The 26,353-nt window shown below is 32.7% G+C and overlaps 1 protein-coding gene across 5 annotated transcripts in view; it reads left to right on the top strand.

Moving 5' to 3' along the window:
* LOC124537272 overlaps nucleotides 1-16,683 on the top strand; it is a 210,827-nt gene extending 194,144 nt beyond the window's left edge. For 4 of the 5 annotated variants that reach the window (XM_047114055.1, XM_047114073.1, XM_047114064.1 and 1 more), the window contains 2 exons: nucleotides 14,132-14,242; nucleotides 14,604-16,683. In XM_047114055.1, coding sequence (XP_046970011.1) covers nucleotides 14,132-14,242; nucleotides 14,604-15,702 — 1,210 coding nt within the window. In that variant the 3' untranslated portion in view covers nucleotides 15,703-16,683. The remainder of the gene's footprint in view (nucleotides 1-14,131; nucleotides 14,243-14,603) is intronic. The other variant, XM_047114088.1, reaches the window with a different exon arrangement.
* Nucleotides 16,684-26,353: the final 9,670 nt, after the last annotated feature.

A 26,353-nucleotide genomic window follows, 5' to 3' on the forward strand; every position in this document is an offset into this window, starting at 1 on the left:
TTACGATCTCCACGCATTGTTAGACATTTTATTACATTTATACTTGATGGGTTTTATGCAAGCCCGTCTGGGTAGGTACCACTCACTCATCGGTTATTCTACCGCCAAATAACAGTATTCAGTATTGTTGTGTTCCGGTTTGAAGGGTGAGTGAGCCATTGTAACTACAGGCACAAGGGACAAAACATCTTTGTTCCCAAGGTTGGTGTCGCATTGACTATGAAAGGAATAGTTAAAATTTCTTACAGCTTCAATGTCTATGGGTGATGGTGACCACTTACCATCAGGTGGCCCAAATGCTCGTCCGCGAATCTATATAAAAAAAATTCGAATATTGACGTCAATTTGATATTATATTTAAGACTTTTAATAGTCGTTCATTACATTGTAGTGAAATATATATAACGAAATTTGATAAAAATTTAAATATACGTAGAAATGTACGCACGTATGACTTTGAGTAGTAAAAGCAGATTATTGTTGCATTTTATTAAAACTAGTTGTCGCTATCGACTTCGCTCGTGTTTTAGAGGGTTCTATGTCAAAAAAGCAGCATATGCCCTTCCTTGATACGGTTTAGTGGTTTTGTCGTGAAAGAACGACACACAGAGTTACATTCACATATTGAATATTAGAACAGACTAGTGCCTGAGACCTTATACGCGTTTGTATTAAAAAAAAATTGTAGCCTATGTTACTCCTTATTATATCAGTTATGTGCCAGTGCAAGTCCTGTCAAAATCGGTCTAGCCGTTCCAGAGATTAGCCGGAACAAACAAAAGTGTTATTTTGGTATATATACCGTGTATACATATATGTATATGCATTGAGTAAAATAGGTCTCTTTTAATATTACAAACAAACACTCCAGTTTTATTATATGTATATAGATTAAAAGACGTAATTTTTAGTCTGTGTATCACGTGATCTAAAACGCAAGCCGTCATTGTGTGACGTCAAATTGTTATTTCTACGTCATCTGGCCCTTTGTTAAACAACTTTTTGTAGTATGCTAGTATTTGTAAAGTGTGTACTTTACAAATAGTACAAGCGATAGCGGTTCTAATTCATTATTTTCCCAAATAAAACCAAATATTTGTAGCTGTTACCATTGAATCAGTGCCGGCACACACAACTGTTGTTTTTACCAATATTACGTCACCGAAATAAATGACAAACTTTTCGCGGGCAATAAAAAACGTTTAAAATTGAAGGTAATGTTATGGTAATTTTTTATTTTGCCGAATTATATTTGTTATGATATTTCATTGACAATATCAACATTTTGAAGTACTTTCTCAAACATAGAAGATTTAAATTGAAATAAAACCCTTTTGAGAGCCTACAATTAATTATTTTGGCGATATGATTTCCCTATCCTTTTCTCTTACTCGTATCAATAAAACTGTTTACAAAATATTCAAAAGTGAAATATGTTACTAATCTTTACTTAACCTTACTTAAAGTGGGGTGCGGGGTTTAAACATTTACATCATATTATGTATGTATGTATATGCTGGTCACAGCGAACGTTAGCTCTGAATTGTCAAACTATGGTTACTATATCTATACATATAATTAAATTGGAGTGTCTGTTAGTACTATTAAAATAACCGCTTTTTACTAAATGTATAAAAATAAATATATTTTTTATAATTTTTGTCGGTTTGTTTGTCTCTTTGTTCCGGATAATCTCTGGAACGGCTTTTCCGATTTTGGCAGGCCTTTCACTGTCAGTTAGCTGATCTAGTAAAGTAAGTGAGGCTTCTGAGGGTTTTTGTATATAATACATGGCCAATATTGTAATGAAACACTGATAATTTTAGAAGTTTCCAATGTAATGTCATGAATAAACAAATTCTGTATTACATTTAGTATCAGCATTGCACCCAAGCGAAGCCGGGGCGGGTTGCTAGGTTACAATAGATTATGTCATGAAGGCAACATATATTTAACATTATGTATATATATAATGTGTTAGTTTAAACATTACATAGATATATATAAACGGTAGGTAATGAGTAGTCCATAGAACAAGTTAAAATACATATCCTTATCAATATACCGAGTTACTGAACTACTAACAATTTGCTACTTAGTTAGCGATAGCAGATAATGACGTTAATACAAGTTTGTTACATGTGCTCTAGTACTACCGATAATGTTTTCAATACAATTATTGTATACATACTACACGTTCCGACATCATATGAGTAGTACGGTCTGCATAAAAAGGTTTGTATCGTAATTATTGTTTTACACGCTGTACGACATCTCACGCCACCATTAATATCATAATCTATACAACCTGTAAATTTCCCATTGCTGGGCTAAGGCCTCCTCTCCCTTTGAGGAGAAGGTTTGTAACATGTCCACGCTGCTCCAATGTGAGTTGGTGGAATACACATGACGCTCTTTCCCAACCAAACCGCTGAACCAAATTTGATGAAATTTGGTACGAAGCAAACCTGAACTCTAAGAAAGAACATGGGTTACTTTATGCCTAACACATACAACAACGACAAACAACAACAACAACAGCCTGTAAATTCCCACTGCTGGGCTAAAGGCCTCCTCTCCCTTGAGGAGAAGGTTTGGAACATGTCCACGCTGCTCCAATACGAGTTGGTGGAATACACATGTGGCAGAATTTCTATGAAATTAGACACACGATCATCTTACGATGTTTTCCTTCACCGCCAAGCACGAGATGAATTATAAATACAAATTAAGCAAGTGAATTTTCAGTGAAGCTTGCCTGTAACCCGCAACCATCGGTTCAGATGCCCGCATTTTAACCACTGGGCCATCTCAGCTCTGTCCATATCATAATCTAATAACTACTAATATTATAAATGTGAAAGTAAATCTGTCTCTCTGTCTGTTGATCTTTGACGGCTAAACCGCTGAATTGAATTTTCAAACATGATAATTGTTTTACTCTCAAAACAGATTGAAATGTTTTCAACTAACTTAAGTAAATAACTTAATTACTCGTTTCCTGCCTCGTGCTCCAATTTTTGTTTGGCATTATCTTGGCACAATTTTATTTTAAACTCAATAACGACTAAAGTTTTTGAATATATAATTTCGATGACACTTATATTGTTTATTTTTACAATGCGATAAAAATAATATATTTTTATATATATTTAATGTCGCTCGCGGCTTCGCATGCGTTTACGGGGTTAAACTTGCTTCATAATAAATTATATCAAATTCGGTTTAGTAGATTGAGTGTGAAAGCGAACAAACAGACAGACAAAATTAGTTTCGCATTTATAATATTAGTATGACATATAACTTACCTTCTTATCCTATGATATTATTTTTCGAATGACAGATTAATAAGTTAAATTAGACTATCGGCAATGGTACAAATATAGGTTAAAACAATCCAAGTACTACAAAACTTTCATCAAAACTGAAATAGGAATGTGTTTTTCAAACTCAAACTCAAATTCCTTTATTCAATATAGAAGCATTACACTTACTTATTGATTGTCAAATAAACACTACCACCGGTTCGGAAAAAGGAACACCCTGACCTGAGAAGAATTTTAGTTTATCAACGGACTTAATACAAATATAATATATGTATATAATGATATGGCAAAATAGTGGTACACTCAGAACTGCTAAGAGTATGATCAAATACTAAAAGTAATGTTTGTAAAGTATTGAGTGTTTTTAACGATATTTGTGAAGTATTTAGCCTAAAAAAATTCGTTACAATACTTACGCCATCTGTTTTACGGAAATTCGTCTGGTACCACCTGTTGCGCCTGCGCCGTTTCCCGTTCAACCGTGACGCTCCCTGTTTGAATACTTTCACCGACAAAATGTTATTCTTTTTTTAAATAATCTATTCTGTACATTTCTCGATTATTGTTTATCATGTTTCTGCGAAGGTAAACTTCATGTGTCATAATAAAATTGACACATGTGAGATGAAATTTAAACACAAATATATTCATTATTGATCATTGAAGAGGCGTTGTGTAATGTTGTAATAATACTACAAAATTAAGATAGATGTAATTTTTTACTAATACTATTAATAAAAAAATAATACGTCTGTCGGTTTGTTTATTGGTCTTTCACAGAACTTTATAAGATTTAAAAGGATATGGGATATATAATATAATAATATGTACTCAGAATGATGTCGGTTTTACACCAAAATATGTAGGAAGTCTTACTACTATTTTGGTGTAAGTATGTAATAGTGGGTCAGATAATGCGTTAGATCGCCATTATGCCATTGACCCATGGAACTATGATAGTGAGTACGACCTACAGTTACCTGGCTCACTCACCATTCAAACCTAAACACAACAATAGTATGCATGTTAAATGGATGGTACCTACCTACAGGCTTGGACAGAGCCCTACCACTAAGGAAATACGGTTTAAATCTCGTTATATTAAAGCAGAAATCTTAAATACGAGTTTAAAAGTAACCAAAGACCATTGTATGCCATACAGTTGCATTTACCTCATCTAACTAGCTACGTCTTTAACTTTTAATAATGTTGGAATCATTTTAAGGCCGTTATTGACACACTTCTTTCGCATAAAACAATATTAGCTATTATAATAATAGTCAACGAATGAAATTGCATGTATGGTGTTTTTTCATGGCGGAATTTAATAAACATAAAAACTCAAAAATCTATCATCATCCTATGGAAAGTAAATGAACAAAGCTCCATTTACTATCAGGTCAAAAGTGCAAAAAAACTATTTCGTAATTTTTAAAATGCATATTTAAGTATATAAGTTAATTAACATTAACACATTTTTAATGGACAAAGGCTAATATCTTAATTAGAAACCACGATATTTTTTTAATAATAACCTTCGAAATTAATGGAAAATCAAATGTATATTTGATATATAATAGAGTCAACCAAATTGTCTCATCAAATTAATTAATGAATTGTTTTAAATTTTTATAACTTTTTTTATTGAGCGTACCAAATAACTCGTCTCGCTCTGATGCTTGGCGATAGACAGAGACAGAAATATATGTTTAGTAGTAAAGTTTTAATACTGTAAGGGGCTTCATAGGAAACGAAAGGTAGTGTGTCTTGGGTAGTGTCAAGTTTTAAACAGAGTTTCCTTTAAGAAAGTACTTTTTTTATGTACTTTTGCGTATTTTTTAATAAGTTAAAGTTATATATTTGATACAAAGTAGTGTTTAATGGGGTCTTTATTGGCTGTTTTTGGAGAATTTTCTGTTTTCGATTGGTAAGTTTTTTTATGATTATGTATAAGCTTAGCTTTTCTTGCATTATCTTGACGACAATGGTCTCAATTTAAAATTGATTAAACTGCGAAACTCAGGTAGCATGCATCTTTTAGAAAAAGTGTCATTAGTTGGACAGTATAAAAAATATCACCATTTATTATTGTAGCTAGTGGTGTTAGAACGACGCGTGAAATCCCATCTAGAGGCAGACTCACCAGTTAGTATGATATCGTTATTTATTTATTTATTTACAATTTAAATAAAATTTATTTCGATAAAATATAAAATAAGGGTGTTTTGTCGGTAAATTGTTTTTTGTTTTTTTTTTTAAATAAATTACCACTTCTGTTGTTCATTATTTTAAATGTGAAGGTAACTGTTTGTCTGTCGCATTTTCACGACCAAACCGCTGAACCGAATTTGATGAAATTAGGTGTGAAACAAACTTGAACTCTAAGGAAGGGCATGACTATTTTTTTTCGTGACAACGAACGCCTTAAAAAGCGTCTACAAGTTTATTATATATCCTGCCTATATAATCGTGTATAATAATATGTGTTTTTTATGGTATAGGTTGGCGGACGAGCATGTGGGCCACCTGATGGTAAGTGGTCACCATCGCCCATAGACAATGACGCTGTAAGAAATATTAACTATTCCTTACATCGTCAATGGCCACCAACCTTTTGAACTGAGATGTTATGTCCCTTGTGCCTGTAGATACACTGGCTCACTCACCCTTCCGACTGGAACACAACAATACTGAGTACTGTTCTCCTTGTATCTTTAACGTTTTCGAATATAAAGTTGAAAACTAAAAGTAGTTTTTCCTTTAAAGTTGGAAACTTATGTCGTCACGAAGTCCATTTCATACACAGACTTCAGCCGTATTAAAGAGCTAAAGATATATATATATATATCTTTTGTTTGCCCTACATAGTATTTCTAGCTCGTTGTTTAAGGATTGGCTTTGAGTGCATTTCATGTTAGAAATAATGGTATATATTTCAAAAGCAGTCACTGTATCTATTTGTGGATTTGTAAGCTAAGATACTGGAGATACATTGTCATATTATACCAATACTGTATAGAGGTAAAGATTTCGTTTACATGTTTCACATTTATTATGTGAAACATGAAAAAATCGGTAAAAAAACTTTTAAGTTAAACGGTTTTATGTTATGTGGCCTAATTAATATATCCAGGTAGGATATATTAATTTAAATAATTGTATTAACTAACATGACTGTATTTTTTTTTAATGTTGTAAAAGTAACTACTGAATTTCTTGCCGGTTCTTCTCGGTAGAATCTACTTTCCGAACCGGTGGTAGCTTCACATAATTGTTAAATGACGATTCAAACGTGCTTGTAAAAGCCCACTTGAATAAAGTATACTTTTTTTTTTTTATTATTCTTTATTGCACAGATCAAACATGTACAAAGGGCGGACTTAACGCTATTACAGCATTTTCTGCCTTTGATTTATACTTTGATTTTGATTTTGTGCACTGAAAACTAGAATAAATAAATAGTTACTTACCTGTCAACCTACGTAGGTGGTCCCGGTCATTATTCTCTCTGATGGTAGTGGTCGTCATAACATGAACCATGTCAGCGGCGGAATGGCGGTTCATGAAAGAACACTAACACCAGGGTTTGCTTGGTAGGTAAACTAAGCAGCCCACACCATAACAATTAGGTATTTTGAACTTCTAGTTCAGAAATATTTTAGTACTAGTCAGAATGGCTTTTTGGCATATTAGACTAAAATAAAAACATGGGGCCCATTAACTTGTGCCTGTAGTTACACTGGCTCACTTACCCTTCAAATCAGAACACGTTCCATATACTAAGTCGTTGCCAGATAAAAACTGTTCAATGAATGAGTTACCTCTTTTCTTAATTGATGAATAAAATTGTCTTTCTCAATTTAATATTTGTCATAGCTCTGTGTGTAGGTTGGAAAAATATAATTTCGCCAGTGTCACGTGGGCCGTTTTACGCGAAGAAGATTAATCGGCGAGGTCGAGAAAACAACATCTATTGAATTTTGAAGTCAAACGACCGACTTTATGATTAATTAAACCGAAATAAAAACGAAATTAAAATGCACATTACACTTTATGCTTACGTACAAATTATATATAAAGATACGGATATTTTTCGAGCGCCTGATAAGTTTAAAGAGCAACACGAAGCGCTCACTTATAAATTAATTTTAAGTTATATTTTTATGTACACCTTTCCGACGGTGATTAGCGATCATACCGGCATTCAGTAAACACGATTTTTTATATGATATAATTTAAATGTAGGTCGAAAGAAAATCTATATGTTACGTGCTATTTACGGATTTATTAATATGAAAAAATAAAGAACAAGTATGTACCTACCCCACTTCGGGGTTAACGCCTTTAGGGGGGAAGTCTGGCTTTTTTGCCAGCATATTGTCAACAGACGCATCATGACAGCAGTCAAGGCGCGCACAGTCATAAGCCGTTTTTAAAAGTATGGTTAAGGAATTTTACTTGTCGCATTCCTAATACTAAGCAGTCGTTGTCGTTGTTATTTTATTTATTTTGTTAATATCTCTTATTTATGTAATACATATACATATATTTTATGTATGTATTTATTGTAGTATACGAGTATATGTGTAATTATATTATATATATTTGTAGTTATGTGTGTATTGTGTACTATTATATTCTGTATTTATAAGTAAAGTTACTTAATATTACTGTACCCTCCCCATATATGTAAATATTATGATCTTCTGCCCAAAGGTTGCCTGGAAGAGATCGCTACTTAGCGATAAGGCTGCTTGTTGCACCTCATGCAACTTTTGTATGGCAAAAATGTAATTTCTTGTTTTAAGTTTAAGCTTGAGTGCAATAAAGAATTAATAAATAAATAAATAGACCATATGACGCATGGATGATGTTAGGAATGGTTAATATTTCTGACATCGTCAATGTCTATAAAACGTAGTGGAATACCATCATCATAATACTTGGTGGTAAGGTTTTATACAAGCCCGTGTGTGTTCTAAACACTAATTATATTTTACCACCTAACACCAATACTCAGCATTGTTGTTTTCCAGTTCAAAGAAAGAATAACCCAGTATAACTACAGGCACAAGGAACATTAGTCCCCAAGGTTGGTGGCGTATTGGCGACTTAAGGAATGTTTAATATTTCTTATAGTCCCATTGTCTATCGTGTTGACCACTAACAACATATTAGATCGCCTATTTTCTCCGTCAGATTAGTAAAGTAACAGCCTGTATATTTCCCACTACTGGGCTAAGGCCTCCTCTCCCATTAAGGAGAGGGTTTGGAACATATTCCACCACACTGTTCCAATGTGGGTTGATGGAATAAACATGTGGCAAAACTTTGATGAAATTAGACACATGCAGGTTTCCTCACGATGTTTTTCTTCACCGCCGACCACGAGATGAATTATAAACACAAATTAAGCACGTATGTATAGTGGTGCTTGCCTGAATTTGAACCCGAAATCATCGGTTGAGATGCACCACTGGGTCAGATTAACATATACAAAAATATATTCAAGATAAAAGGTATAATCCTAAATGTATACATAAAATTAAAATCCCTTATGTCTAGAATGTAAATAAGACAACCCCCGGCTCAGTTACAATGATTTCACGCTCCACTCAACCCAAAGTAGGATAAACAATTTCATTTGCGAAGCTTTCGAGATAAAAATGTTTCCGGCGTTACGGGCTCGTATCGGTTAAACATAAATATATTGTAGAGTATTTTATTATATGAATACCGACACGAAAGGCTTACTAAATATGTATATCATATTTGGTTTTATTAAAGTTTATTTATGTTTGAAATTGTGATTAAAATATAAAATTTCAACACTACACAGGCGTAAAATATCCTCTAGAGCACGTACGCGGTCTTTCCAGCACATTAATATACGCGGTTTTTACGGATATTATTTTAATTTAATCTATATTTTTGTTATTTATACTTTTCTGTATATTATAAAAGTAAACTGCTTTGTATTTACGTCCACATCTTTTAAACTACGCAACGATTTAATCGTTAAACAGATTAATTCAATTAGAAGTTGTTATTTGTTGAACAATTATTAAGCAACGTTAATTTATCATACATTTAATTATTATATTATATATAAATTATAATTGATAATTATAAAAAGCCTTAGAATTTTTTTTTTAAATACAGATATTTGAAATCATGTAAAACCATGATCCTACAGCTTTGCTTTCTAGGTGGTCAGTTCTTAATTTAAAAATTATTAATTTTTTGGTAACACTTTCATATTTGTCCCAAATTCGATGACGTCATATTTTTTGTTTTAATTATACGATTTGTACTTGCTAAAAATAAAGGAAAGAAATATAAATCTACGATGCTGAAAGCGATAAAGGGAGTTACATGGGTTCTGACATGGCTATCTCATATGTCCCATGTCAGTGATATATCATGATACTTATCTCAGTGGAAAGAGGAACTAATCATTGGGTATAGTAAAAAGGGAATGATCATTAGTAATAACGCTTATGGTGAAATAATAAGAAGGTCGTTTATTAATGGAAAAATATTTATTATACCAACAAGCGGAGATGGCTCAGTGGTTAGAACGCGTGCATTTTAACCGATGATTGCGGGTTCAAACCCAGACAAGAACCACTGAATAATTATGTGCTTAATTTTTGTTTATAATTCTCGTGCTCGGTGGTGAAGGAAAACATTGTGAGGAAACCTGCATGTGTCTAATTTCATAAACTTTCCACGTGTGTATTCCAGCAACTCACATAGGAGCAGCGTGGTGGAATATGCTCCGAACCTTCTCCTCAAAAGGGAGAGGGGAGAATTAGCACCGCAGTAAGAAAATTTACAGGCTGTTGTTGTTGTTGGTGGTGCCGATCCGTATGTAATCCCATAATCAATTAACGTGAATAATCATATTGATTCATTCGGTAATGGATTTTCTTGGCACAAATTCCAAACACAATATAGATGAAGATTGCCCAAAGTTATCAAATAGGAATACATTCAGAATATGTGCTGAGAATATCGCAACCAAGCATATTTTTACTTAAATTTATTGCAGCTTTCGTAGACTGTACTATTCAAGTAACAAAATATTCTACGACCTTCGCTAAACACAAACAGCATTTCGTACGCTTTATAGATTAAATAACGAGACAGAAATAACGTTATGAAAATAACGTTTGAAGTTTATAAACACTTAACGTTATTTATTTAACACGGAAAAGGAGTTTTCTGCTGGAACTCAAGACGTTAAATATTTTCAATTATAACCAACTCGAAGGCACGACTTGCTTTGAATTTTCACTTCGCCTTATAAATGGGTACTTAATCACTTACGAAGTATATTTAGAGGTTTAAGTTGCGATATATTTTAAAGGAGATCGTTAGCGCGACTTCTGGAGTGGGCTCGTTAAAATAATTCCTTTGAGAAAGTAACCTTAAAAATAACGTTATTAAAAAGTTTATAGAGTTTATAATTTGGGCTAAAAAACCGTTGCGACGTCTGTGGTTTTGATCTCGGGATTATGTGCAACAGTTGGTGGAATTATCCACTCTGAATCCTGTAAGAATTCACTACGGATTTAATTTTTTTATGGTATAGTTTGGCGGACGAGTATATGGGCCACCTGATGGTAAGTGGTCACCATCACCCATAGACAATGACGCATTAAGAAATATTAACTATCCTTACATTGTCAATGTGCCACCAACCTGACACATACATACTGACACATATGTAAGTGTCCCGTAACGAAGCATCGTGTCGGAATAGGTTCAAACCCTAATCTGTCTGTGAACATTACCTGCAATGGATTATGCTGTACATAGTAGTATTATGGTGTTGGTTGTCATGTGTTAGGCAAAAAAGTAGCCTATGTCTTTCTTAGAGTTCAAGTTTCCTTCATAGAAAATTTTCATTAAAATCGGCTCAGCGGTTTGGTCGTGAAAAAGCGTCCTACAGATAGAGTTATTTTAACATTTATAATATAAAACATAGATTTTATCTTTTAGATAACCTTTGTGTGATATTGAGTATATAGTTTTTTTTCTATTTTACATCTATAGGTTGTTCTGAGATCTGTATAAATCTTGGATACCCGTGTTCTAAGCCTTAGTTACATAAAATATTCATTCAAACTCGTATATATTGTGCAAAGTATTTATCTCGGACAAAGGAAAAGTTACCGAGAAAATGTAGCCGTGTCTATTGTTGTGAATTATCAAGAATTATAGATTATACATCTAGGGTAGATTTTTATATCGAAATATAATTTATTGTTTTGTATCGAGGCGTTGTCTTTACTAGCATATTAATTTATTCATTTAATTAATAATTCCTGTTTTATTTTTTAAGATACATAAGTATTACTTGAGTTTTAATTAAGAGGTAATATTTAAATATGCATGATGAATAAACAAATTATTATTTTAATATTTTTTATTCTTTTATCGAAATTTATAACGTACCTATTTATTATTAAAAAACACTCTTGATTAAATGTATTTTTTATGTTATAGGTTGGCGGACGAGCATATGGGCCACCTGATGATAAGTGGTCACCATCACCCATAGACAAATACATTGTAACAAATATTAACTATTCCTTACATCGTCAATGTGCCCCCAACCTTGGGAACTAAGATGCTATGTCCCTTATGCCTATAGTTACACTGGCTCACTCACCCTTCAAACCGAAACACGACAATACTAATTTCGGTTGTTAGGCGGTACCTACCCAGACGGGCTTGCACAAAGCCCTATCACCAAGTAATAATATAATTATATTTAATTGTCATTTGATTTAAATTAGTTACAGTAAAAAAATACTGTAGTAGGTAATACTAAATTAGTGTGCGGATATTATTTGCGAGCATAGCAGTTATGTATATTATGTAATTAGCGGATCACGTGTATGCCACTGATTTTCTATTGAACGGCTGGAATAGAAAAAAAATGATTTCAATAAATTTTGGGAATGGTTTACATTGATTTGAACTAAATATATATTTATACGCCTGACAACATGCCTGATTCGATGTAAAACACTTTCGTGCAATTATATTATTATTATTTTAGATAATTCGTACTTGGTGGTAGAGCTTTGTGGGTCTGGGTAGGTACCCACTCAGATATTTAATCGCCAAAGGGTGAAGGTTGAAGGGTGAGCTAGCCAGTGTAACTACACCCACAAGGGTCACAACATCTTAGTTACCAATGTTGGTGGCGCATTACTAAAGAAATGGTTGATATTTCTTACAGCGCCATTGTCTGTGAGCGTGAGGGATCACTTACCATCAGGTGGCCCATCGTTCGACCGCCATCCTATTTAGTAAATATATGTATATATGTATAACGAGGAGTTAGGCATCATCTCGCTATCAGACATAATGATTTTCAAAATCTAAGTGTAGTCGTTCACGTTCGTAATATCTTCCTTTTGCTATTCCCTGAAATATGATACTTCGACATATAAATATATAGCAACGCAAGGTATATATAAATTAATTCATCATACATTGTGTTCCGGTTTAAAGGTTAAGTGAGCCAGTGTAACTACAGGCACAAGGGATATAACATCTTAGTTCCCAAGGTTGGTGGCACATGGCGATGTAAGGCAATATTTCTTACAGCGTCATTGTCTAAGGGTGATGGTGACCACTTTCCATAAAAACAAAAAAGAAATAAAAACAAAAATACACTTAGACTCATCTCGTTTGTATACACATACATATGCATACTTTTTGGTTTAATTAAAATTGTTTTACCCGTGAATCGCTTTTCACTATGTGTAAAGGGACGCTTCAAATTGCGTTTTGTTTAGACCCGCATAATAACTAAGAAGAAGAAACTAATTATCATCCCTAATGAACCTTTGCTTGCTACATTACACGCTCCGAAAGTGTAATTAGCTTTCAAATTAACCTTATAACACATTTAATGATGTAACAGACCGATTCCATCTGGATTTGTATTAGAAATAATTATGAATATGCGTCATTAGTATTCAATGACCGATATTCAATTTTAAGCCTTAGGTATAAGTGAATTAAAGTCCTTTTTTAATTGGGATATATGTGTAAGTTCACGTATTGTTTGTATGACGGTCCAGTAGTTCGATTTGCTTATATCTGAACCAATTGTTGCGAGTTTTCCTGTATTTAATAATTTTCATGATCTAGATGAAAGTATACGTACTGTCGGGGTAAGAAAAAGCTCGGTATGAGCGATAATCTGCTTTACCGACTGAGAATGACATATTACGTCGCAATGATTTGATGATTAGATTCAAAAGATACTAAGAGTTGATGACTTGATAAAGGAATTAATTTGAAAACTGACGAAGGTTTTCTTACTCTGACTATGCCTCGATACAATTAGAATTTTACAACTAGCCGAACAGTGAGACATATGAGGCCCTTATTGGTATTCATTTTACATTATATTCTAATGAATGATATCATCGCCCTTATTTAAGTTTCACGCTTATTTAAAAAGACTACTATATCAATTCATACATTAAGCTAACTAAAAATAGTAAAATAGCTTCAAATAATATACGAACCGCCCCGGGTTTTCACGGGTACTTGATATATGTATCGGTTATTTTATGACCAAATTACATAAAATTATTATAAAATGTAGCCTATGTGTTATTTTAATGTATAAACTATATTACTGTAATATTTCATCTAAATCCGTTCAGTATTTTTTTGTGAAAGAGTAACAAACATACATACATCCATCCTCACAATTTTTCCCATTTATAATATTCTGGAATCATATGTTAACAATTTTCTATTGTCCACAGTCGGAGTGAGTCGGCTCTGAACAGCCCCACTGAGCCGGATGTGTCATTGGCAGCCTCCCTAACTGACCCACTGGAGGCACACACGCTCGATGAAGCCAGGAGAACCATCAGGTATACACTTAATATCATTATGTTCGAAATTTAAAATCCCAATTTCATTTGCTTCAAATATGGATTACATTAAGAAAATTATTGATTGAATAATAAGAGTAAGTACTAAGATTATTATCGATTCTTCTCGATATAACTCTACATTCCAAATATTGGTAACTTGTGAAAACAATATCAGTTGAATTTAAATTTCTTATTGATCGACTCTTTGAATAAAGAATATTTGATTTGGAATTTTGAATAACTTCAGTGTTCAAAGATGTTTAAACTGAATCTGAAAGAATATTGTATTCTAAAGACAAACGTCGACAGAAAAGGTATTGCGATTTAATTTGATGCAGTATTTTATTAATCAAAATAGGCTATTTTCATTTATTTCCAGAGATCTCCGAATTAAGTACAGAGCTCAAGCGCATCAGCTCCTAACATGGCGCCGAGCTCATCGAACTCAAGAAGAACTAGTCACACGTCTTCAGCGAGAGAAGGCTGAACAACTAAAATCCCTTTCCAGTCAACTCCTCTTATTCGAATCGCGATTGGTTCGCAAACAGAAGGAGATCACAAACATGCTAGCTCTTCGGGAAACGATTATCATGAAACAACAAAAAGTAATCGAAACTCTACAAACTAAACTACTCGATAACGGAATCGATACGTCACAAACGATTCCCGACTTTAGAGATATGTTGCAAGACAGTCACATAACTGGTGACTTTGATTCTCTGAACGATTCCGATTCCGCTGTCATCATGGAGGACATAGATTCTGATTGCAGCAATCTACCGCACGTGCCGAGGTTTAGATCTGCCAACCCTGACAGCGTAACGATAGTTCGATCCATTTCAGACGCTATAGATCCAAATCTAAAATACAGCGTCGTGAGACGCTCAAATGGATTCCTTCGGAGACCGGAAATACTGGAAACCGTATACAGCGTCGAAGAAGAAGCCGATGGTGACTCCACCAAAGGCTTGAGCGCACAAAACAGCACTGAAAAGGAATTGAAAGACGCGAACAAAACAGATGAACAAAAGTATAAAGAAACAAGTCTTCTAGCTCAGAGACGAGACAACTTCCGAATGAGGAGCGTTGTTTTAACAGCTGAAGTTAAAAGCATAGATAACGACAAAGACGCAAAAACAAAGTCGAACAATGAGATCTGGTCATACAGCTACGTGCCAAAAAGGATGATGCCGCCAAACGATTCCGACGAAGAGGTAACTTCGAACCCAGAAAGTGATGAAGGGGAGACAGAGCAGAAGACTAATCAGGTGGTGACATACAACAGAGTGATGTCGAACCACAGGAACGTGACGAAACCCAAGGACGTCAAGTACAAGAGGATAAACAAGGCGAAGTCGAAGAGCTTAGAGGAACTGCGGGGGAGATTAAAGAATTGGGTCGACAAGGGGAATAAGTTATCAGATATGCCGCTGGAGCACGCGCAGAGCTATGCCTGAATCATTTTGCCAAGTTCCTTTGTGACGTCACGGACGTCGAGCGAAGCCTTAACCGCTGAGATATATAAATCAGGTTCAAGGTCCCGTAGCGACGATTACATTCCGTTTAACGTAAGCAAACGCATTTACAATAATGTTCTAAAGTAGAAATTTCGTAATTTTCATTGAAACGCATCGAGTGAGATTAATCATTATATGCCAAATTGTTAGATTGATATAATCGTTGCTTTTTTGGCGTTTAGAAAAAAATAAATAAAAATATTTTTAAATTTTAAAAGTATTAGTAGAATGTAGTTAATACGATTTACGCTGTAGTAGATTTATAAAACCAACGTCTCGCTCATATCATGATTTATTCGACAATATATTACATAACTCCAAATCGATGTTACTTGAAAGAAATGTGAGTATTTCTTTTCGATTAATCATAATAATATTGATGTTTTCAATGTGTAGTTAATAAAAAATCGATTCAAAGCAAACTATTAGTGAAATGTATAAGTATTAAAACAATTAACATAGCTATTGCTCTTGGATATCTTAGTAAATATTGACGCACTATTCTTGATACTATCTCCTTGGTCTATTGTAAAAAAAAGTCTATACGAATTAACGTGTTGTGTAAATTTTAAAATATTGTATCACACGCAATTTTAATATAAATATGTTATAGAGTTGGAAATGATATTTCATAGCTTTTTTTATAACATAAGGGAAGCTTTAAAATCAACAGAGGCGTGTAGTTTTGTAAAGAGTTAATATTAATCGAAAATAGTCTATTCGATTCTGTTGCTTACGTCAATAATACAGATTAAAAATGTGATTTTTACTGTTGAAAAAAAAAAGTATTTTCTCAATTGACAAGTTTTATCGCATTGTTGAAATATTAACAATCTAATAATATAAATAATTCCTTTAAATTTTAAGGCAATCTTGAAAAGTGTTTTTAAAAAAAATTGAGGTTATTTTGACTTTCGTCTTAATTCGGCAAATTATCACAAGCACGAGTGTTTTATCAAACGCACGCTTTATTTCACTTTGGAAATATTATCCTGTGATTTGAATGCATAATGTTATTGGAGATTAAGAAAGGCTTACGCGCCAAAATGATTGTTTGGAATTGAGGTGTAATGTTCAATAAATAAGTTCTTTTTTCAAAAATATAATTTTGGCAGTTAAGCGTTTCTTATTTCCAGTAATGTTATGTATAATTCATTTTGTTCTTTGTAAAAACTTAGGCTAAGTTCGTGGAGAAAAATTAACAATTAATTCATATTTATTGTACTATATGTCTGTGCCAATTCTTAGATGTATTATATAATACATATATATTACATTTAAACATACAACTCACTGAGTACATAAATAAATGCATATTTGTATCCATTATACATATTAAAAAATACATATTTCAATTCGAACTTATATTTTTTTCTTGTATTAAATATTTTTAATTCAATTAATAATTGTAAATAACATATCACAATGCTGTAATAATACGAAACGCTTGAATTATTTTATTATACAGAACGGTACTTATGTATGTTTCATTCCGATTGTATTTTGAAATGCTAAATAAAAAATTTACGCATTAATTATTTTTTATTTTAAATATATTTTGAACGAAAACGACTAGACTTGTATTACGAAATAGTAAATTTCGAGTTTCGAGATGTCATTCGAAATAGTAAATTTCGAGGTTCCATCAACAACAACAACAACGACAACAACAGCCTGTAAATTCCCATTGCTGGGCTAAAGGCCTCCTCCTCTCCCTTAGAGGAGAAGGTTTGAAACATATTCCACCACGCTGTTCCAATGTGGGTTGGTGGAATGCATATGTGGCAGAATTTCTATGAAATTTGTCACATGCAGATTTCCTCACGATGTTTTCCTTCACCGCCTAGTACGAGATGAATTATAAAGACAAACTAAGCACATGAATCAGCGGTGCTTGCCTGGGTTTGAACCCGCAATCATCGGTTAAGATGCACGCGATCTAACCACAAGGCCATCTCGACTCCCCACTGGGCCATCTCGACTCCGGTTCCATCAACTTTAGGGTTAATGGCTGAGTGAGTCAATGGAAAACTAATGGTACATTGAAAGTTACAATGTTACAAAAAAAAGGTTAAAAAATATTGGTCTCTTTGTTATAATTGGCGCCAAGGCTGTTTTGTGACCACTTAACATAAAAAAAAATATCGAGAACGGTGTCCAGTGAATGGAAATGTTAGTAGCGCATTTATTTTGTATGAACTGGTTACAATATCCACGGGCAGCGAGGAACACCTACCATTAACAGAGACATTTATCTGTTTGTTTGTATACAATCCTATAAAATAAAAAAGCGAAAAATAATGAAAAAATAATAATAAAATGAACTGTTCCTGGTACCTCTTCGTAATATGTCGATAGACTGATCTGTGGAATAACCCTCTTGTAACTAATTCATGCAAAATTTTATTCAGACAGGGTAGTCTGCATGCCTCGCAAATACAACACTAAGCTTATATAATAAATAAACTCCTACAAATAAAACATTTCGGAATTTATTTTGAAGCCCAACCCAACAATATATCTTCACAGAGATTAGTAATTTCCACTATCGAGGATCTTTGTATTCCTATTTTCCCTGTTCGTCTAGTTAAGCGAAAAGCTTGGGTCAGTGGGGACAATAACTCATGGGATTAGGGTCGAACTGTGAGATTTACAGCGCTAGCCTGCCCGTTAAGCGAACCGGTATTGACGCTTTGACGAAAATTTTGTAATACGAATAAAACTAAACATAAATACATTCTTACTGGGGAACGGTACCTATTCGTTTCTATAGTAAGATCCCACGGGTATTTTAACTAATATTTAGAAAAAAGCGATAAGTAAGACAAACTTCATTTTTTTTAATAGAATTATTGCAATAATCTAATTTCATTAAGGAACTACTAATATGCCTATTTACCACTCTTTTTAAGCTTATCACTTGTGTCAGGAGTGACTACGACACTAGCCCAAGTGTAGGTTCGAACCTGTTACTTTACATCGCTAGGCAGCCTGTAAACCAGTGCGGTATTGGCGCTAAAATAAATAAAATAAAAATGTTTTATTGCGGACAACTTTGATCCATAAAATTGTTAGTAAATAGGAAATAATTTAAAAACTTATATCTATGTTATAATTAACTAACTAAAAATGACTTAAATATAAGATGATATTAAAAATAAAATAGCGTGGATTAAGTATTTATTGACATCTAGGTGCGATATATAAAAAAAAAATTATTCACCGTTATTCAAATGGTGAAAAGAGAACTACTGAGATTCTTGCCAATTCTTCTCTGTAGAATCTACTTTCTGAATCGGTGGTTGCTTTAAATTTAAATTAACACTGTAATATTAAGATACAAAATTTCTTTTATGAGGGTACTTTAGTTAAGAATATTTTGATTTTGCATTTGTTTTTGATGAAGCATATTACATAAAGATCATTACTGCATTTAATTTTACTCCTATTTAAGCATACAACATAACAGTATTCTGCTACATTACTAAATTTAATCCAACAAAAAATTCAATCTGAACTTATTTATAAAATAATCGTAAACTAAGTCAGTGTTTCGGTTCTACGAAAAGCAATTTCGTGTATTGTATTACTAATAGAAAATTCCATTAGAGCACACGTCGTAAAGAAATCTATTAATACGTGGAAACGTGTCAGAATTTATTATTAATGTAGCATTTTACAGCACCTTAAAGTTTTAATGACAATAATAAGTCAGGCGCCGGTTTGGACATGAGACTAACGGTACACTCGCTCTGGAATATACGTAAACATTTATCTCATATCGTGTAGTACTACACGTAGGGAACAATCTTCGTAAGAAATATTAATGTATTTATTAATAAAAACATCAAAATAAAACTATTAATAACAAGCAACCCTTTACGTCTTCGCACGGGTGCAATACTAAATATATACAGAATTTGTTTAATACATCACGTTTACAACAACAGCCTGTAAATACCCACTGCTGGGCCTCCTTTCCATTTGAGGAGAAGGTTTGGAACATATTCCACCACGCTGTTCCAATGCGGGGTGGTGGAATACACATGTAGCAGAATTTCTATGAAATTTGTCACATGCAGGTTTCCTCACGATGTTTTCCTTCACCGCTGAGCACGAGATGAATTATAAAAACAAATTGAGCACATGAATCAGCGGTGCTTGCCTGGGTTTGAACCCGCAATCATCGGTTAAGATGTAAGCGTTCTAACCACTGGGCCATCTCGACTTATCAAATTAGAAACTTCTAAATTTATCAGTGTTTCTTTACTACATTGTCCATTTATTATATACAAAAACCTTCCTGTCGAATTACTCTATCTATTAAAACACACCGCATCAAAATCTGTTGCGGATTTTTAAAGATTTGAGCATACTAGGGACACCATACTAAATATACTACAGAATGTTTTATAATGTTCACAGTTTTTCAGTCCATGTTTTTTAAATCTGTAATATCTTCGAATATATTTATTTAAACTACATAATGTAAATAGCCATAATGATCATTATTAAATTCACAATCATTTTAAGGGACTTAATTGGATAGGGGTTAATCCCGTATTGTTTAGAATCGCTTCGAAAATAAGAAAGTATTTCTAGTAAAAAGTAAAGGATATAAAATGGTTATAGTAGGAGATAGACATATACGATCGCGGACTTTTTCGTACCTGCATTTTTATGAATGTTTTTTTGATGTACATAATTTTGATCTGTTTTGTACGATTCAAACCAGCCAACATTTGCATCACATTAGAAACCTCTTAAATTATCTGTGTTTCGATACTATATTGTGCATGTATTATACACATAAATCTTTCTCTTAAAACACTCAATCTATAAAACCAAACCGCAGCAAAATCCCTTGTAAAATTTTGAACATCTAAGCATACACAACGACAGTCAGGTAGCGGTAAGTGTCTTTGTTTTATACAATAAATAAATAAATAAATATGAGACAACATCACATACATTACTCTGATCCCAATGTAAGTAGCTGAAGCACTTGTGTTATGGAAATCAGAAGTAACGACGGTACCATAAACACCCAGACCCAAGACAACATAGAAAGCTAATGGTAATCTACATCGACTCGGCCGGGAATCGAACCCGGGACCTCAGAGTGGCGTACCCATGAAAACCGGTGTACACACCACTCGACCATGGAGGTCGTCAAACAATGTAATGATGTACATAATATATTTGCTATTGAATTTTATGAGGACCTTAATATTGAATGTTGTAAATTCTTGTTTATAAAAGCCAATTCTTGTCCAGTGATAAAGAATTATCCGCCTTCTCTGCAATACATATTTTAGTGTTAATTAACAAATAATAGTATTACTATAAATTATTTCTAACAACAGAAGTAAGAGTAATTAGTGAAACAATGAATAATTAACAAACATTTAATGAGTCAATTTTAACTATTATTAGTTTTAATGTAAACTATTATCAATTATGTAGTGTAGGTGTTTTACGTAAAATATCAAACTATGTTCCACACAAATTTAGACCCATCGTATATAATTCCCTTGTTAAACCACATTTAGAGTACCTGATAGAAATATGGGGATCTACTACAAAGACTAACATTAAAAAAATACAAATCGTTCAAAATAAAATTATTAAAGCCCTATTTCGTTACAACTACCTTACACCAACTACAGAGTTGTATAAAAAAACTGGTTTTTTCAATATTAAACAATTATTCACATACAAGACATGCATTCTAGTAAAAAAAATACTGAAAAAACACATACATACTAATATAACATTAACACAGCGCACCTTCAGTCACAGTCTAAGGAATAAATACAAAATTTATGTTCGTCATCCACGAACAAAAACATTTGGAAAGAACAATATACTTTTTGAGGGAGCTCAGCTTTTTAACAATTTGCCACATACTATAAAAGAAATGGAAAATATAAATGTATTTAAAAAAAAGCTAAAGTTGTATATTAAAGAAAAAATCCTATAATAATAAAATTGTAAGTTTGTTTATACTTTGTTTAAAATAATTTTAAAAAAATATGTATTTAAATTTCTTCTTTGCTTAGTTATATCTGTGTATCTTCCAAGATACGAGAACTCTAAAAAAATTTTTGTAATCTAGTATATAATATTCTGTAATCTCATTTAAGTGAATTGTAAATTCTTATGAGAAATAAAGTTCTTTAACCACATTATAAATTGACCTAAATCAAATACTTCACTAAAGTCTTTAATTACAGTATGCCGAGTCTAGTATGAAAATCGATTTTAACTGAAAATATTTAATTGTTTTACATATAATAAATGGTTATATGATGCAATACTTTACCTTTTCATGAATAATTAAGAAAAAATAAATCATGATAATTCAAACGAAATGCTATATAATTAAATTTAAATTATTAGCTATTGTAATCTCAGTAGTTCGGGATGGCCAAAATAATATTATCGTTTTACAATGATGCTTCAATGTCTCTATCTTTTGCTAGAATGCCCCACGCTATCGTCCAATTGTTTTATAATGACAGCTCAATCATATTTAAAATAAGAAATAGTGTTACATGCCAGTATTAAATGCTTTGCCATATAAAATAATATTAATTACAGTTTTACAAATTATTGATCAATTAATTACAATAATAATTGTATATAATAAAGTAAATTCAATAAATAGCTCCTGCTATATTAATAATATGCAATAATAATGTGATATAAATTATGATATAGAATCAAATGTCATAAAACCGTATTGAAGGCTAGGGTAACTCTCGTAACACTATATTTAAATTAACATATGCCAATAAATAAACATATGTAGGATAACTTTCGAGAGTCTGATAATGACAATGACCTTCCAACATAAGTATGTTCAGATGCACGCTCCACTTTTCCATTCTCATAATCCATGAGACTACAATCCATAACATGCTTAAAGACAGCAAACAAATAACTAAGCTCGTGTCTGGTGATGAGAATTATTTGTCCCAAATATAATTCATATAAAGGTATTGAAACCAGTCAATCTTAAAATAATATACATATTGCACCATAAATTTTCGGTGATGCAGTATATAGTACTAGAGAAAATGTTGTTTTTGACGTCAAAAGAATTTTAATTAAACCATTTTAGAACAACGGCTTCTTTATAAATGTCTTCAATTGAGTTCGATTATATAATATGTAAACTAGATAAACATAATAGCTAGGTAAAGGGGATGATTTGGAAAATTGCACGTGGATAGTGTTTGTATAATCGCTATAGTTTGATCTATGTCATTAGGCGTAAGTTTTTAAATACAACGTCAGATCAGAGCTGTACAAAAAGTATTTAATTTAAATTCATTTCAAATATGTTTTATTATTTAGATCATAGATGTCACTGTACCGAAATTAAATCGCGCTAACGTTTGGTATTGTTGTAAATACTAATGTTCGAGAAATGTTTGTGTATTCAGTTAAAAATTTATAATGTATACGTGAAGAATAAAATATCAGTGTAAAAAGTGAAGAGTTTTACTGCGTTATTCCTGAAGTAAGCTTATGCATGACTGTGCGGGTTGTACAATGTTTCAACAAAGCTACATATATCAAAAGTGTTGTAAAGGTTTTTAGTTTTCATTTCAAATCTTGTTTTAATATTCTTACACAGACTGACTGAAAATTGTAAGTCAAATTCGGAAGAAGCATCAGATTTTTTACAGGAGTAATATAAATAACCAGTAAGAAGAGACTTTTATGACCATTGTGATATACAACTTGAGAACTAATGTGTCATGTGCCTGTAGTTACACTGGCTCACTCATACAAACAGAATTTTAACAATACCAACCAAGGTTTCAATTAGATTATTACGAATCATAGCAACCACTGTCTTGGATAGTTTAAAGATTTTCCATTTAAGAATACATAGAGCGAAACAAACGTTATTTACATATTAATAATAAATCGGCATAAAATTTGAATTCTCAAAGGCCTAGAGTGTCCTTACATTTACCAAAAAAAATTTTAAGTCCATTGCCTTTTATTAGATTAGCTACGTTATCTATACCAATGAATTCTGTAGTGATAATCATTATGTTGTCAGTGTCGTAAATAGGTCAGGAGGGGCCCCAGTGCATAGTTAAAGAATCGGGCCCTCACGCCCTCTTTCCTATCGCTCTTTAACTAATAATTACCCTTTAAAATTATATGTAATAAATAAGACAGCTTCAGAAGCTTAAGGTTTAGTTTAGAAGGCCCCCTGAACTCCGGAGCCCTGGTGCACTGCACCACCTGGCGGTACGATAGCTGCGACACTGTATGTAGTGTTAATAGTATCCGAATGAGATAAAGAACTCAAAAGTAATAATTATACAAAAACAACTACATGTGTCTGTTTGTATCTAGACAAATTGACGCTACATGAGTTGATCTGGGATATACTGAAGGATCTGACTGAGAATGTAGAATCAGAGTCATCAACATTTACTCCAAAGGAGATTCTCACATCATTTTAATCACTATATAAATTAACTTTTAATAAAATTTTGGGCATAAACATCGACAATCGACATTACACCGAAATTCATGTAATAAACCCATCAAAGTGTGCCCCAGAGGCAAAAATTATAGGCAATTTAAGATCGAGGTAAAAATAAATGGAGTAGAAAATCCGCACATTGCCGTTCTAAGAAGAGAAGTAAGATAAGGATTTCATCCATCAATAATACAAGATAAAAAAATATTTTAAATTTTGCAATACTTCGACAATATATTAAATATCATGAAGTCTGTGTTTAGAATTGATTTTATGTGAATTTATATTTTACTAGCTGTGCCCGCGACCTTGAATGCGTTTGAATTTACCAAAAAAATATTTTTGTTGCCTGGTAGATAACCAGTGATAGTCCCGTCAAAATCGGTCCAGCAATTCTAGCCAGCCCTTAGCCGGAACAAACAGACACACAGACAGACAGACAAAAATTGGATATATTATACAAGTAAAATAGGGCTATTTTGATATTACAAACAGGCACTCCAATTTTATTACATGTAAATTGTATTCCAATGAATTTGATTTTTTTATTATGTATCTATGTTAAAAGATTCACATGCCTGAAATATAAACCGCTTAAAACAGTAATTAGATGAATACACAAAAACAATTTTTCTTTGCATTTTTTTCCTTTTTGTCAAGATAGAGAATTTACAGGCGATAGATCAACGCTATACTCGTTTTTTGATCGAGTGGACGTCAGTCCTAAAAGTGTTCAATAGGCTTTGAAACTTCGGCCGAGTTAAATTGTATTGTGTAAACAACTGAAGGCTTAGTGATAACGAGGTTGGCACTTATTGGATGTTTTATAAAAAAACGCTTCGAAATCTTTCGAAACAAATTATGTAAAAAAAAAATTACATTGAATAACAAATATTGTTAATTTTAATTCTTTTTTTTTTTATTAAATAAATAAATATGAGACAACATCACATACATTACTCTGACCCCAATGTAAGTAGCTTAAGCACTTAAGACGATACGACAAACACCCAGACCCAAGACAACATAGAAAACTAGTGGTAATCTACATACATCGACTCTGCCGGGAATCGAACCCGGGACCTCGGAGAGGCGTACCCATGCAAACCGGTGTACACTCGACCACGGAGTGTATAAAATCTATACCAATTTATACTAATGTTATAAATGTGAAAGTAACAGTCCGTCTGTCGGTCTTTCACGACCAAACCACTGAACCGAATTTGATGAAATTGCAGCAAACTTGAAGTCCAAGGAAAAACAAAAGCTACTTTTTTGCCTAACACATGACAACAAAATGCGAGCGAACCCGCGGCTGACAACTACTAAAGAATACAAAGCGTAAAGTAAAAATAAATGATTATTATGATGTTACGATGAGGATGGTTGGTTTTAAGATTTTATTGAATAATATTGCGTAGAATTTATTGTTAAAAATGTCCACGCGATCGTAAACAAAAAGGGTCAAAATATAATGGTCAACAACACCGTAATCTGGCATATCAAAAGGTAACCCAGAAATAAAGGCCGCTGTGAATCAACATTCAGCTTAGAATTCTATTTACAAGATCACCGTCAGCGTAATGCGGAGGCTGCTGGTGCCGCGAGATAAAAATAAAAGTACTTTTATAATATTTGCTTGTCAAAGATAGGTGAGAATTATTTGTGAAAAATATAAACTGAGGAAAAAAGTACCGTTGAGTTACGGAAACATTTTTAAAGTTATATTATTATAGTTTTATAATAATTGTGAATGACCTTTTTTTTGTTTTTTATACAAAAGACCGTATTGACTGCCAGAACATTGGCAAATTGAAGCCTGTGGTACGATACATTATATTTATATAACTTTTTTCCTAGGTGAGTAGATAAGAGTCGTAAGAAAGTATATTTTTACACTTAGGAAAGTCTTAAGATTAAAAAACAAAGCCAATTTGATACGTTATTATATAAAATTATGAAACTGTAGATTACTATATTTGATGTGAAATTTATTTATATTCTTTTTATTAAATTGAGAACATCATTTCAATTGACGCACTTATATAAAGCCTCATTGAACATTTGCACTTAGAGACT

Source organism: Vanessa cardui, chromosome 2 (genome assembly GCF_905220365.1).
Source record: "Vanessa cardui chromosome 2, ilVanCard2.1, whole genome shotgun sequence".
Classification (NCBI taxonomy): Eukaryota; Metazoa; Arthropoda; class Insecta; order Lepidoptera; family Nymphalidae; genus Vanessa; species Vanessa cardui.